The sequence below is a fragment of the Salvelinus namaycush genome, chromosome 20 (assembly GCF_016432855.1).
Source record: "Salvelinus namaycush isolate Seneca chromosome 20, SaNama_1.0, whole genome shotgun sequence".
Classification (NCBI taxonomy): Eukaryota; Metazoa; Chordata; class Actinopteri; order Salmoniformes; family Salmonidae; genus Salvelinus; species Salvelinus namaycush.
Genome location: NC_052326.1, coordinates 16,224,962 through 16,240,503, shown reverse-complemented (window position 1 = coordinate 16,240,503; position 15,542 = coordinate 16,224,962). Strand labels below are relative to the sequence as shown.

The 15,542-nt window shown below is 41.9% G+C and overlaps 1 protein-coding gene across 1 annotated transcript; it reads right to left on the bottom strand.

Annotated features, from left to right (window-relative positions):
- Nucleotides 1-5,267: 5,267 nt before the first annotated feature.
- lsm14b (LSM family member 14B) lies at nt 5,268-7,972 on the bottom strand. The gene is made up of 7 exons (XM_039016664.1): nt 7,852-7,972; nt 7,520-7,683; nt 7,264-7,399; nt 6,644-6,832; nt 6,110-6,187; nt 5,511-5,649; nt 5,268-5,427 (listed from the first exon to the last, which is right to left on the bottom strand). The coding sequence occupies exons 1-7, from the start codon at nt 7,970-7,972 to the stop codon at nt 5,268-5,270; spliced, it is 987 nt and encodes a 328-aa protein (XP_038872592.1).
- Between the last annotated feature and the right edge of the window lie 7,570 nt (nt 7,973-15,542).

Here is a 15,542-nt window from a genome sequence, read left to right as displayed (position 1 = left end):
TTTGTTTCCCTGCAAACAATTATTTTTGTTCCTTTTTTGTGTGTGTGTGGAGGTATTTGTAATGAACACGAGGGGAGACAGAGAGCTGGTTTCAAGCGCAGGGCGCTGCAGGTGTTTATTGCAAAGGACCACAGGAGGAGGCAGGTAGCTGGGTCCAGGGGCAGGCAGAAGGTCATACACAGGGGGTCCAAAAAGGCAACAGTACAGGCAAGGAAAAGGCTAGTCTGGGAGATGAGGCAATAGGTAGATAACAGGAAATCTGATAGGCTAAAGTACAGGTAGGGAATAGGCAAAAGGCGTCATTAGTGAGACACGGGAGGCGTAAAATCACGGGAAACTCAGAGCTCCAAAAGACATGTGTCACAAATCAAACAATACCTCACAGTGATAGGGTGCAAAGCACTGAACTAAATAGTGTGTGATAATGACATACAGTAAAAATACTTTCGCACAACATTTTCACACAATACTGTAACATCTGCTTCCAACTCACACCCTCAAACACGTAGATCCCCTGAACGCAGCTCACTTTCCAGCCCACTTTCCAGCTCACACTCTCAAACACCTATGTCCCCCGAACGCAGCTCACTCTCCAGATCCCAATCACCTGACTTCTAATCACCTGTTCACACATCCAGTGTTTGTTCCAGTGGCTCCCCTGTGAATCTAGACATTTTGGCAGGCAAAGTAATTTATGAACCCTGCTACTGGGCTTGCTTGTAAGCTAGATGTGCACTGTTCACAGGTCATCCTACCACCAGGACCTGTTAGACTTAATACCTCTGCTTTAAAAAAAAAAAAAAGGTATTCTTTTTCACCCAAAACATCAATGCAAATGTGCATATACAAAACAAACTCATTGAATGTGAGACAGCTTGACATGCTAGTTTAATTGTTCACCACTCATACATTACCTTAGGCAGATTATATCTGAAAAATGTATGCATAAGAAGGAATGCCGTTCAACTTCTTTCACCACTCTATTGAACTGACATGAGCACACATCCATCCCCAAACACATTAATCCTGGATGAAAACCTATTATCTCCAAAACATAAACTTTTCAAGAAATAAAAAAAATCCCATATTTTCCCATTAACAAACAAATATAATTATGAAACTTCAGACAATATTCTTGGTCCATGAGTCATGAAATGTTCAGAGTATATTGAGTGGAGTTCAATTAATGCTTTCAATAAATGCAGACATATACACTACCGTACAAAAGTTTGGGGCCACTAGATGTCCTAACCTGACTTGCCAAAACTATAGTTTGTTAACAAGAAATTTGTGGAGTGGTTGATAAATGAGTTTTAATGACTCCAACCTAAGTGTATGTAAACTTCTGACTTCAACTGTAAATAAACACAACATTTAAAAGTGTTGCTTTCATGAGCTGAAATAAAATATCTCAGAAATGTTTCATACACAAAAATCTTATTTCTCTCAAATGCTGTGCAGAAATGTGTTTACATTTACATTTAATGAGCATTTATCCTTTGCCAAGATAATCCATCCACCTGACAGGTGTGGCATATCAAGAAGCTGATTAAACAGCATGAACAGTACACAGCTGCACCTTGTGCTGGGGACAATGAAATTCCGCTCTAAAATGTGCAGTTTTGTCACACAAATGCCACAGATGCCAAAGTTTTTGAGGGAGCATGCAATTGGCATGCTGATTGCAGGAATGTCCACCAGAGCATTGAAAGTTTATTTCTTTACCATAAGCCGTCTCCAACGTCATTTTAGAGAATTTTGCAGGACGTCCATCCGGCCTCACAACCTCAGACCACATGTATGGCGTTGTGTGGGTATGCGGTTTGCTGATGTCAACGTTTTGAACAGAGTGCCCCATGCTGATGGTGGGTTTATGGTATAGGCAGGCATAAGCTACGGGCAACAAACGTCATTGCATTTTATCGATGGCAATTTGAATGCACAGAGATACCTTGACGAGATCCTGAGGCCCATTGACATGCTATTCATCCGCCGCCATCACTTCATGTTTCAGCATGATAATGCACGGCCCCATGTCTCAAGGATCTGTACACAATTCCCATGTCTCAAGGATCTGTACACAATTCCTGGAAGCTGAAAATGTCCCAGTTTTTCCATTACCTGCATACTCACCAGACATGTCACCCATTGAACATGTTTGGGATACTCTGGATTGACGTGTATGACAGTGAGTCCCGCCAATATCCAGCAACTTCACACAGCCATTGAAGAGGAGTGGGACAACATTCCACTGACCACAATCAACAGCCTGATCAACTCTATGTGAAGGACATGTGTTGCACTGCACCAGGCAAATGGTTATCACACCAGATACTGACTGGTTTTCTGATCCATGCCCCTACCTTTGTTTAAAGATTATCTGTGACCAACATATGGTATCTGTATTCCCAGTCACGTGAAATCCATAGATTAGGACATAATGGACATATTTCAATTGACTGATTTCCTTATATGAACTCTCAGTAAAATCTTTGAAATTGTTGCATGTTGTGTTTATATTTTTGTTCAGTACAGTAAAGAAGAGAACAGCTTCAGGGCTTTGGATTGTTGACACCACCGGAGGTGAGTCACACAGCATGGTAGTGTCAAGCGATGCTGAGTCAGGAGACGGACCAAAGCCCACTTCTAAGAAATGCATTCAAGTAGAGGATGCCAACAACCCACCAGTGTTTCTGGACTCTTTCCAAGATGTCATGATGGAAGAGAAAACAGAGATTGGACACCCTGTAGAGATACTTACTGCCATTGACCATGATGCTAGGCATAAGGAATTTCCATATTTTTTTTGTAAGAATAGTTTGACCTATCCATTGACATTTGTTATACTTTTATGGTGCTGACAACTATCAGTCATTAATCAGTCACTGATTTTGCTTGACATATGCTTCCACACTTCTGCCTTCAGGTATGTGAAGGGTGATGATCGGATGACTGGATGACAGTGGAACCTCATACAGGTCTTGTCACTTCAGCCAAGAGACTGGAGTCACCTTCCATGATCAACTATGTATACACAGTCATACTCTATGCAGTTGACAATGGTAAAAACATGAATACAATCATTGGTAATCAGAAAGAGTTGTTTTATTTACGAGTTTGATTCTGTGCCAAAATGCAAGACATATAATTTCACCTGCTATGGTATTTGCACATTAACTTCACAATGGACAGGTGAGGCACTGATGACAGGCTAAGGGACCCTGGGGATCCACGTGAAGGACCAGAATGATAACGTCCCACATCTGAGAGCAGACTGGACATGTGTCTGATGGGCCAACCAGGGCCAACATTGCAGCCTCTGACCTGGACCAAGAGCCATATAGAGGACCCTTCCAATTTGAGCTGCTTGGAAAATGGGTAATGGACCCTTAATATGGTAAATTCTTCCATTTAATATGCCCCTTAAGTTTGTGACAACTAAATCCTTGGCAAAAAACACCCCTAATCTGACAAAAGTTCAACTCAATGTCATCTGTGAAGTGTCCCTCAATGTGTTGAGCAACAGGTCTGTCTTACATAAGGTTTCACTGTGAACCTGTGTATGCAAGCCAATACATTCTCCTTGTACAACCCCTCACTGTTCTTTCCTGCCCACCTGCCACCAGAGAAGGGACGAGCAACTGTCACCCAATGGGACCATATGTGTCATAATCGCCTCCATGTGTGGTACTGCTTTTATTTATTGGAAAAGACTTCAATTAACATGTATCGGACTCCTCTTCCTGCTGGGGTTTAGTCTCTTGAGAGATGCAGTCAACATGGCTGGTGGACAACTCTGGAGATGTCCTGCTTCACTCACACATTGAGAAAACAGGAACTGAGGTTGTAATACTTAAACTGAAGTCCTATGAATGTACAAGCATTAATATTTTGTATGGCTTGACAATTTAGTAAGGCGCAACTATAGTTAACTATTTGTTGACAATGTAATTTAATGCCAAGGTACACAATATGCTACCAGTGCTGCCTAAAGAAAATGAGAAATCACTGATTAGTCGGTATCACATTGGAGGAATGCAACAAATCCAATGGATAGATTGAGGCTCCAGTTATGATTGGGCAATAAGAAATTGTTTAACAAACTTTTGGGGATGAATCACTATTCCTCACCAATTGTACAGGTTTTAGGCCAATGATTCATAAGATCTAAGTTGTGATCAAGGGGAACAGTATTTGCCATCTCAATATAGACAGTAATTACGTGTCATTTAAAATGATCCACTTCACAATTATATAGAGTACACAGGCCTCATTTTAGCTTGGTCTTTATTTCATACCTATATGCTACGTTTTCCACTATGAACCTTAGAGGACAAGTACACAATTACAAACAGCTGCCATCACCAGGTACAAGATCCTTGACCTGAGAGAGTTGGACAACCTGGGCCCCAGATTCAACAAACTGGCTTATATGCACACCAACCTATGCTAAGGGTTAATTCTACACAGTAGTTGGAACAGCATATCAAAATATGTAAATTAAAGATTTCAATGTTGATTTTACCGTTTGCAGGTTACGCTAAATCAGGCCACAAGCAATTTCTCATGTAGTTTATTACTGGATTAGTAACTATACAAGTTTCCCACAGTTGCAATTACATTTTCAGTACAGAGAGAAAAAAAAGTTTTGCTTTTGTACAACTATTACCAATTTCCATAAATGTAACATGTGGGGAAAATCACCCTTTAAGAGCCATGTGTACATATTTGGCCAGTCAATAGACATGCCAACTTAGTTTATTTACAAGAAATAATAGAAAAGAAATAATTTAAGTACATCGCTTTGGTCCAATCCAAATAAACGTTTCCTAAAGAATTATGCCTGCAGATTTTTTTAAACAAGGCAAAATCAAGAATGATGTTCTAATATTTACAGAAATTGCACTACCATGAATGCAAATGGATTCTGAACACAAACTATGTACACAATTGCAATTCCTGCGCAAATAGTGAAGTTCCGTACACAAATTTGACAAGGCACAAATGAAAAATGAAAAGAAACTGCAACTTAAAATCTTAACCGTCATTTAGATTGAAGGGCTCCAGGGCCAAGAACAAGTCTTTCAAGAGGAAGGGAAGGAATCGTAGGACACTTCAGTATCAACTCTTACATAAATACCAGTAAAAGATAAAACAAAAATAGACTGATGCCAAGTGATGGTAGTAGGAAAGCATCTAGGGAACTAAAACGCAAATAAAAGCTAACATTATTACAGTAAGTAAGAGGTAAGTAACTGCACACCTGTTCACACCCTTGCACTGTCTACTTTGGGCATGGGGCGCTGGTTGGCCCTCCCAGCTCGTCTCCCACGATTGTCCCCTCGGAATCCTCTGCCCCTCATGAATCGGCCCGGAACGCCAAACGTCTCCACATTCAGCTTCCTCTCCTCTGCCCAGGTGGTCCTACTGAGAGACACAGGGCGGGACAGAATCAGACAACCTGTTAATTCACTACTATTTACAATTTTAATAAGGTACATATTTACTACCTAGACTTCATCTCAGATGAGACATTGTCGAAGAAGCACTTTGTTTTGTCGTAGTAGAACTTCTCCCCAGGAGGATCCTCCACTGTGCACTCAGTGTTCTGGCCCTCACTAACCCCAGACTCCACCTTCTCCTCTGGGTCTGAATGAGAACAACGTAGGGTCATATTCTTATACAGGGATTAAAAGAGAAAGGCTACCAACTCCAAATCATTTTAGGTGTGGTTAAATTGACATTATATTTCTATCTCTGCAGTTAAGCAACTTAGTGTTTAGATTACTGCATGTATACCATTGGTTGTCATTTCACTGAGCATCAGTTGGGTTTCAAATTTGGAATACTTGAGAATTCACTTCGTATGCAGGTACCTTTAATGGTCAACTTTTCCTGAAGCTCCTTCTCAAGTTCATCTTTGTGGAACTGAGCATTGGCAGTTTCAAAATCAAAGTCAGACTCAAATTGTAAGGTTCTGGCTTTTGAGTTTCCTACAAGAAGCTGACCTCTCCCACGGTTCCTTGCCCTACGATTGCCTGTGAGCATATTGATACATTTAGACATTAACAAATATAAAAGCAAATCTCTACAATAGATTGCTAATTACCTTGTCTTCGTCTCTGTGGTCTGCGGTTCTCATCATTACCTTGCCTTTGTTCCTGGGCTGTGCCATGCAGTGTTTGACCTAAAAATGGACAAGGGATGAGGGGGGCACCACAACGTCTGTTTTAAGATCACGACAGCATTGCCAACTATAGTGTCATGCGGTCACATTACTCATAACACAAGTGCAAGTTAGTTCTCTTGCGCCCTCAATTGATGAGAATGCATAAAGCAGGAGTAAAAACACTTCAGAACATGGGTGTAAGCATTAGTTGAATACTGTCGCAAAACATTTAGTAACAGAAAACATTTACTCAATATTTTGCAACGAAACCTGTTTCTATGACAAATTCAGGTAGGTCCCGCTGGTCATTTTCGGTTTGCTTCATAGAGTAAAGTTTCCGTTGCAAAACATTCTGCAAGAGATTAAATGTTTCGCAACGGAATCCAACTAATGAATACAAAGGTGTTCCTGTTGAGTACTCCAACTATGTCCCACGCTGTACAAGAATCCCTGATCCCAGTTGTCTGAGCTTACCACTGGAAGCAGTCCTCTGAGACGGAGGGCCATCTCTGCCAGAGTGCTGGGAAAGCCAACCAGACTCTCTGCCTTGCTGCTGGGAGGCTAACTGGACCCTTTTTTCAGCAGCATTCTCAGCTGGTACAGTCTGGACAGCCTGCTCTACCATCGGTCCTCGTCTTGCTGGAAGGCTGTGAAGTCCTGCTCCTAAGGAAGGCCACGGAAAACATGTAGAAAGAGTTAAGACATTGATGTTACCCAGAATTCTTGAGATAAGACACTACATGGAAACAAAGTTCAAGAAAATGTGCTAAATAGCAGTTAAGCATTAGGGCCTCAGCAGTTTAGGGGCTATTAAGACAATCTTGAAATACAGTACATCATGAAGGTGGCTGTGTGTTTACAAGGGTCTCCAAGACCAGTAGAAAGAGGAGGAAGGGAAGCCCTACTAAGGTACACTATAGTATATTTTGGTAGATAGGTGCTCTTTGGTAAAAGGTGTAAATTGGTCATCAAAAAGAAAGGAAGACCAAGGCACTCTTCATATAATTAATTAAAATGCCTTTATTAGTATGGCATGTTCAATAGAAACAAAGTTGTCTAAATACTGACGCGGTCTCCAAGACCATTTCACTCACCCAGACCCAGGGAAGCAGCATACTGCTGGTTGAGTAGAGAGCTGGCAGCCAGTTGGTTATAGGAAGGCACCATACTCCGGTAGGGACTGTATGAGGCCTGGGATGGGTATGTGGACAAGGACCTCCCAATGGATGACTACAAAAAGCAAACAAATGCTTAAGACTTATGATGGCTGTGTGCTTCATCATATGCATGGAAGCCAATTCTGTGATGTTTTTTCTTAGCAAAGTTAATGTACTAGCCCTTGTCTCCTACCTGTACAATGGCAGGGTCCTGAGGTAAACCATGGTGTGGTTTAATCGGCTCACACACCGTTATGTCCTTGATGTCACTCCCTCTGAAAATTATGTATTCATAAATGTCATCTTTGGGTGGCACTGGTCTGTCTGTAGGCCGTCCTTCTGTCCCGAATGATTTAACTGAAAAAGAAATTACAAGATTGTACCTTTGGAAGTAGGATTATTACCCAAGGCATGTAGGCCTGTAGGTCCAAACACAGCGTGCCAGAGTAGTTCATTCCAAACGTGGAGCATCAAAATTCGGGGCTAAACCTAATGCTGAAACTCCTCAATTGAGGGAAAGCTCACCCTTTGCCAAAGCCACCGTTGCGTTATCCGTGTCGATTGTATACAAAATGCCCTCATAACGAATCCCGGCCTTGGAGATTAGACTTATTTTACTTCCAATATAAGGTGTTCCGGTGCTCATTGTTGCTGTTACAGTAGTATTTTATTTCGAATTCTCAAAACAAGTCATCGTTGTTTCCGCATTCCCCGAAGGCTGACACCAAATTCGAATTTATAATGCATCTGCAGGTGCACAATTTGTGAAAACAGGTGCGTTATATTACAAAACCAATTGGCGACAAGCCTCCATTAGCCAAGCCTGCTGCTTGAGTGAAATGAAAGTATTATCGTGTCACTGCAACGAGTCCCTTTAATAGAGCAATGTTTTAGTTGGATTTAAGGAATAGCCGAAACGTTTTCTGACAACTCGAAACTGATTTCTCGATTGACCTACAAATTTAGGCTATCCATATTGCATAGGCCTATCATTGATGGGACGTCATGCGTCAGGTGTCCGATGCACTATGTAATGTCAGATTTTTTTCAGTCGTTCATGCAAAAACCAACCCAATCTGTTACATTTATTTTGGGTGCATTTTCCCAAAAAATTCTGAATAGTCTATTTGTGGGCAAAAATATAAATAAAATATTAACTAAAAATCTTCTTATTTGTATGGGAAACTGGCCCTATTATCATAGTATTTGTGCTTTTATTTGTTTCAATTGTATTAATATATTTTTTATTTGAGGCATACATTTAGCACATTTTTCTCCATTGTCTGTAAGCGGGGTTTTTTCGGCAGTAGGCGAATCCGAAAAAAAAGGATAGGCTACAAACCTATGCCATCAAAAACAGAACATTCTCTAAATAGTTTATCATTTATCAATTCCATACATTTATTTCACACCGAAAACAACTTTTCCTATATGTTGACAGTCCCCATGTGGTTTTGACAGCATTCTAAAATGTTGTTGGCAGAGAAGGTTTGGCCACGCCGCCCTCAAATGCATTTCTAGAGTGTCGCTCCAAACTTCCTGAACAAAAACAGCGGAAGCTGTTGAAGCTCGAGACCCAGATGCGCAACAACGGGGAATTTGCATAAATGTATGGTCCGAATTCTGTCGCTAACCATAATTTCATAATCGAATATATACAGTAGCATAGAGCAAATCTAGAATATGAATGGAAATACGCTAAATACAATTTGTACTATCCAGTTCATTCCACCATTTCCCCAACTCTCTTTATTCCCTGTAGTTCCACCCAGTACATCCTTGTCATGATAGTCGGAGCCATTTATTCCGCCCTTTATTATCAGGAAACACCAATCGCTGCATGCATTCCGGAATCCCTGTGGGGTAAAGTTCCAACCCAGTCTCTCATTCATTTTGGACAGTCTATGTAATTTGCGCATGAGCACGTCACTTTCGAAGTTCCAAAGCTCACCGTAATGTGAACATAGCGGCAGGCTCGGATCTGCTGGACGAGGTTTTCTTTAACACTAAGGTGGACGAGAAAGTCGTTTGTGATCTTGTGGGGTCTCTTGAGTCCGAGCTCAGGTCACGGGAACCCAGACAGTTGCTAAACACAGTTCCGGGACAGGGGGCAGCTAATGCTAATGTCCAGCAGAGCAAACGGGGGGATCGGGTATTGCGTTGAATGGGAGCACTAATACGGGATTGACTTTGGCTGTCAATGTTGCGGGTTAAACTTTCACAATTGCGCCGGGCATAGGCATACAAACTACGCTATTGAACAATGGGACGTGAGGGATTCAAGCCATCACGCCACAGGTGTTGGCCCCTCGGCTCCCCCAACCATTCCTGAATCAGCCCAACTTTCAGAACATCCAGCTTCCCCAGGTACGTTAAATTGTTTGTCTTTGATATTAAATCGATTACAAAAACATAATATTGTTCAAATAAACTCAGCAAAAAAAGAATCGTTTTTTTTTCAGGACCCTGTCTTTAAAAGATAATTTGTAAAAATCCAAATAACTTCACAGATCTTCATTGTAAAGGGTTTAAACACTGTTTCCCATGCTTGTTCAATGAACCATAGATGATTAACGACGTTCCACAGGTGTATGTTCATTAAGACACTAACAGCTTACAGACAGTAGGCAATTAAGGTCACAGTTATGAAAACTTAGGACACTAAAGAGGCTTTTCTACTGTCTCTGAAAAACACCAAAAGGAAGATGCCCAGGGTCCCTGCTCATCTGCATGAACTTGCCTTAGGCATGCTGCAAGGAGGCATGAGGACTGCAGATGTGGCCAAGGCAATAAATTGCAATGTCCGTACTGTGAGACGCCTAAGACAGCGTTACAGGGAGACAGGACGGACAGCTGATCGTCCTCGCAGTGGCAGACCACCTGTAACAACAATTGCACCTGATCGGTACATCCGAACATCACACCTGCGGGACAGGTACAGCATGGAAACAACTGCCCGAGTTACACCAGGAACGCACAATCCCTCCATCAGTGCTCAGATAGGCTAAGAGAGGCTGCACTGAGGGCTTGTAGGCCAGCTGTAAGGCAGGTCCTCACCAGACATCACTGGCAACAACGTCGCCTATGGGCACAAACCCACCGTCGCTGGACCAGACAGGACTGGCAAAAAGTGCTCTTCACTGAAGAGTTGTGGTTTTGTCTCGCCAGGGGTGATGGTCGGATTTGTGTTTATCGTCGAAGGAATGAGCGTTACACCGAGGCCTGTACTCTGGAGCGGGATCGATTTGGAGGTGGAGGGTCCGTCATGGTCTGGGGCGGTGTGTCACAGTATCATCGGACTGAGCTTGTTGTCATTGCAGGCAATCTCAACGCTGTGCGTTACAAGGAAGATATCCTCCCTCATGTGGTACCCTTCCTGCAGGCTCATCCTGACACGACACACCAGCATGACAATGCCACCAGCCATACTGCTCGTTCTGTGCGTGATTTCCTGCAAGACAGGAATGTCAGTGTTCTGCCATGGCCAGCGAAGAGCCCAGATCTCAATCCCATTGAGCACGTCAGGGACCTGTTGGATCGGAAGGTGAGGACTAGGGCCGTTCCCCCCCAGAAATGTCCGGGAACTTGCCGGTGCCTTGGTGGAAGAGTGGGGCAACATCTCACAGCAAGAACTGGCAAATCTGGTGCAGTCCATGAGGAAGAGATGCACTGCAATACTTAATGCAGCTGGTGGCCACACCAGATACTGACTGTTACTTTTGATTTTGACCCCCCCCCCCCCTTTGTTCAGGGAACTTGTTCAGTTTATGTGGAACTTGCTCAGTTTATGTCTCAGTTGTTGAGTCTTGTAATATTCATACAAATATTTTTTATTTTATTTTACCAGGTAAGTTGACTGAGAACACGTTCTCATTTACAGCAATGCCCTGGGGAATAGTTACAGGGGAGAGGGGGCTCTTCTGTATACCCCACCCTACCTTGTCACAACACAACTGATTGGCTCAAACGCATTTACACATGTTAAGTTTGCTGAAAATAAATAAACACATTTGACAGTGAGAGGACGTTTTATTTTCTTTGCTGAGTTTATATACACTACTAGTCAAAAGTTTTAGAACACTTACTCATTCATGGGTTTTCTTTATTTTTACTATTTTCTACATTGTATTATAATAGTGAAGACATCATAACTATGAAATAACACATTGAATCATGTAGTAACCAAAGAAGTGTTAAAAACCTCTTGGGCTAGGGGGCAGTATTTTGACGTCCGGATGAAAAGCGTGCCCAAAGTAAACTGCCTGTTACTCAGGCCCAGAAGCTAGGATGTGCATATAATTGGTAGATTTGGATAGAAAACACTCTAAAGTTTCTACAACTGTTAAAATAATGTCTGTGAGTATAACAGAACTGATCAGTTCAGCCTACCACTGTTTCCAATGGCTGTCATGTTAATTATGAGGCGAAAGCCTCCCAGATTACAGTTTCTAGGGCTTCCACTAGATGTCAACAGTCTTTAGAAAGAGTTTCAGGCTTGTTTTTGGAAAAATTAGCTAGAATTTGTAGTTTTTCTAAGTGGCTCCCATTTTGGCTGTAGTATTTTCATGCGCGTGGATGAGAGCGTGTTCTTTGTTTATCTCCGGTAAAGACAATAACGATTCTCTGTCTTAAATTTTATCATTTATTTACGTATTAGGGTACCTGAGGTTTGATTATAAACGTTGTTTGACTTGTTTGGAGAAGTTTATTGGTAACGTTTGGGATTCATTTTGTATGCATTTTGAAGGAGGGAAACCGGTGGGTAATTGAATGAAGCGCGCCAGTTAACTGAGTTTTTGGGGATATAAAGAAGGACATTATCGAACAAAAGGACCATTTGTGATGTAGCTGGGACCTTTTGGCGTGCCAACAGAAGAAGATCTTCAAAGGTAGGGCATTTATTTTATCGCTATTTCTGACTTTCGTGGCGCACCTGCCTGGTTGAAAAATCTTTTTAATGCTTTTGTGTGCGGGGCGCTGTCCTCAGATAATCGCATGGTGGGCTTTCGCCGTAAAGCCTTTTTGAAATCTGACACAGCGGCTGGATTAACAAGAAGTTAAGCTTTATTTTGATGTATGACACTTGTATTTTCATGAAAGTTAAATATTACTATTTCTGTCATTTGAATTTTGCGCTCTGCAATTTCACCAGATGTTGTCAAATCTATCCTGTTAACGGGATTTGATTCATAGGAGGTATTAAACAAATCAAAATATATTTGAGATAATTCAAATAGCCACCCTTTGCCTTGATGACAGCTTTGCACACTTGGCATTCTCTCAACCAGGTCACCTGGAATGCTTTTCCAACAGTCTTGAAGGAGTTCCCACATATGCTGAGCACTTGTTGGCTGCTTTTCCTTCACCCTGAGGTCCGACTCATCCCAACCATCTCAATTTGGTTGAAGTCGGGGGATTGTGGAGGCCAGGTCATCTGATGCAGCACTCCATCACTCTCCTTGGTAAAATAGCCCTTACACAGGCTGGAGGGGTGTTGGGTCATTGTCCTGTTGAAAAACAAATGATAGTCCCACTAAGCCCAAACCAGATGGGATGGTGTATCGCTGCAGAATGCTGTAGTGTGCCTTGAATTCTAAATAAATCAGTGCCACCAGCAAAGCACCATAACACCTCCTCCTCCATGCTTTACGGTGGGAATTACACATATGTAGATCATCCGTTCACCCACACCGTGTCTCACAAAGACACAGCGGTCGTAACAAAAAATCTCAAATTTTGGCTCCAGACTAAAGGACAAATGACCATTGCTCGTGTTTCTTGACCCAAGCAAGTCTCTTCTTATTATTGGTGTCCTTTTAGTAGTGGTTTCTTTGCAGCAATTTGACAATGAAGTCTCCTCTGAACAGTTGAAGTTGATATGTCGGTTACTTGAACTCTGTAGCATTTATTTGGGCTGCAATTTCTCTAATGAACTTATCCTCTGCAGCAGAGGTAACTCTGGGTCTTCCATTCCTGTGGCGGTCCTCATGAGGGCCAGTTTCATCATAGTGCTTTATGGTTTTAGCGACTGCACTTGAAGAAACTTTCAACGTTCATGAAATTTTCTGTATCGACTGACCATGTCTTAAAGTAATGATGGGCTGTCGTTTCTCTTTGCTTATTTGAGCTGTTCTTGCCATAATATGGACTTGATCTTTTACCAAATAGGGCTATCTTGTGTATACCAACCCTACCTTGTCACAACACAACTGATTGGCTCAGACGCATTAAGAAGGAAAGAAATTCCACAAATTAACTTTTAACAAGGCACACCTGTTAATTGAAATGCATTCCAGGTTACTACCTCATGAAGCTGGTTGAGAGAATGCCAAGAGTGTGCAAAGCTGCCATCAAGGCAAAGGGTGGCTGCTTAAACAAATCTGAAATTTAAAATATATATTTTGATTTATTTAACACTTTTGGTTACTACATGATTCCATATGTTATTTCATAGTTTTTATGTCTTTATTATTCTACAATGTAGAAAATAGTAAAAATAAAGAAAAACCCTTGAATGAGTAGGTGTGTCCAAACTTTTGACTGATAATGTATATTTGGCTATTTCTTAGGAACTCTGATGGTGTTTATCTTTTTCCAACAGGAGGGGGAAATTGAAGCCGAGGACTTCACCAGCAGGTTATACAGAGAGCAAAACTTCTCACCTCAGCCTTACCTTGTGCCTTTCCTCAAGGTTAGGAATCCTCCTGCGCACCAATCAATAAACAAAACCAAGTCATGACCCAGTCTTCAGCACCACCACCAGTTTGCTCTCACCAAACTCCAACCATTCTGACCAATTACCATATTACTGCACTGTTTCTAATGTCTGCCTTTCAGTCTGTGTCTTTCTGTACTCCAGAGGAGCCTCCCTGCTTTGTCAGCTCACCCCAGACTCTGCAGCCTTCATCCAGCAGAGTGGTCTCCAATAACAGGCCTCTGCCCCCACCCCCAAGCTCATCACGGTGGTACTGGGTAGCCCAATCGCGCACCCTGAAGCCCCAGCCATCAGACCAAACCTCCAGTCTGTCATCAGCAAATAGGGCCAGCCTGCCCTAATTGGACTCTACCAATATATATATACACCCCACCATACAGTGCTGGACAAATATATGAGCAGCCTGTCACTTTTCTTAAATAATTCCATACATTTCTTCTAAAATAAGTTTGCATTTCAAAAAAACGTTGTCACCACACCTTATTGGATATTCAACATTGCAGAACCAATTTTGTTTTTGTAAAATTAATTTCACAATTTTAATTTAGAAAATAATGACATGGCATGGACAAAATTATTGGCACCCTGGAGCTAGTACTTGGTTGCAAGATGACTGCAGACAAAAGCTTCTTGTAGCCATCAATGAGCTTGCTGCACCTTTCTACTTGAAGTTTTGCCCAATTTTCAGCAGCAAACTGCTCTAATTATTCAATGTTTGAGTAACAATGTTTGACTAACTGCTGTTGTCAGCTCTTGCCATAGGTTTTGGATGGGATTCAGGTCTGGACTCTTCGCTGGTCACACCAGAACAGTCCAGCATCTCTTCTTGAACTATTTATGGGTGCTTTTTGATGTGTGTTCGGAGTTGTTGTTCTACTGTAAGACCCACAACCTTCAATGGAGACTCAGTTTTTGGATACTGAGTTGAACATTGGACTCAAACACCTGATAATCTGCTGATTTCATGTCTTGCGCACGTTCAAGTACCAGAGGCATCAAAGTAACCCTGCAGCATTATCAAACCTCTGCATCTTTGATTGTAGGGAGGGTGTTATTTTCAATGAATTATTAATTTGGTCGAAAGTAAACGCAGCACTGATCTGTATTGCCAAAGATAGGCATTTTGTTTCATTGGTCCACAGAACATTTCCCCCATGATTTAGGCTTGTTTATGTGGGTTTAAGTTAAATCAGTCTCTTGTGTCTCCTTCAGCAGTGGGGTCTTCCTATGTTTACCAATGACCAAATGAAGCATTCAAAGAAAATAACACCCTCCCTACAGTCAAACATGGGAGAGGTTCAATAATGTTGTGTGGTTGCTTTGCTGCCTCTGGTACTGGGGGGACTTGAATGTGTGCCAGACATCATGCAATCAGCAGATTATCAAGGTATTTTGGAATGCAATGTTCAACCCAGTGTCCAAAAACTGTGTCTCTGTTGAAGGTTATGGATCTTCCAGCAGGACAACCCCAAATATACATCAAAAGCAACCTGGAATGGTT

Bases quoted from the DNA above. Each gene is read 5' to 3' on its own strand.
- lsm14b (XM_039016664.1), bottom strand. From the start codon at position 7,972: ATGAGCACCGGAACACCTTATATTGGAAGTAAAATAAGTCTAATCTCC. The intron at 6,833-7,263 runs GTGAGTGAAATG...GGCCTTCCTTAG, and splicing joins TGCTGCTTCCCTGGGTCTGG to GAGCAGGACTTCACAGCCTT. The intron at 5,650-6,109 runs GTAATTAGCAAT...GTTCTCATTCAG, and splicing joins ACCACAGAGACGAAGACAAG to ACCCAGAGGAGAAGGTGGAG.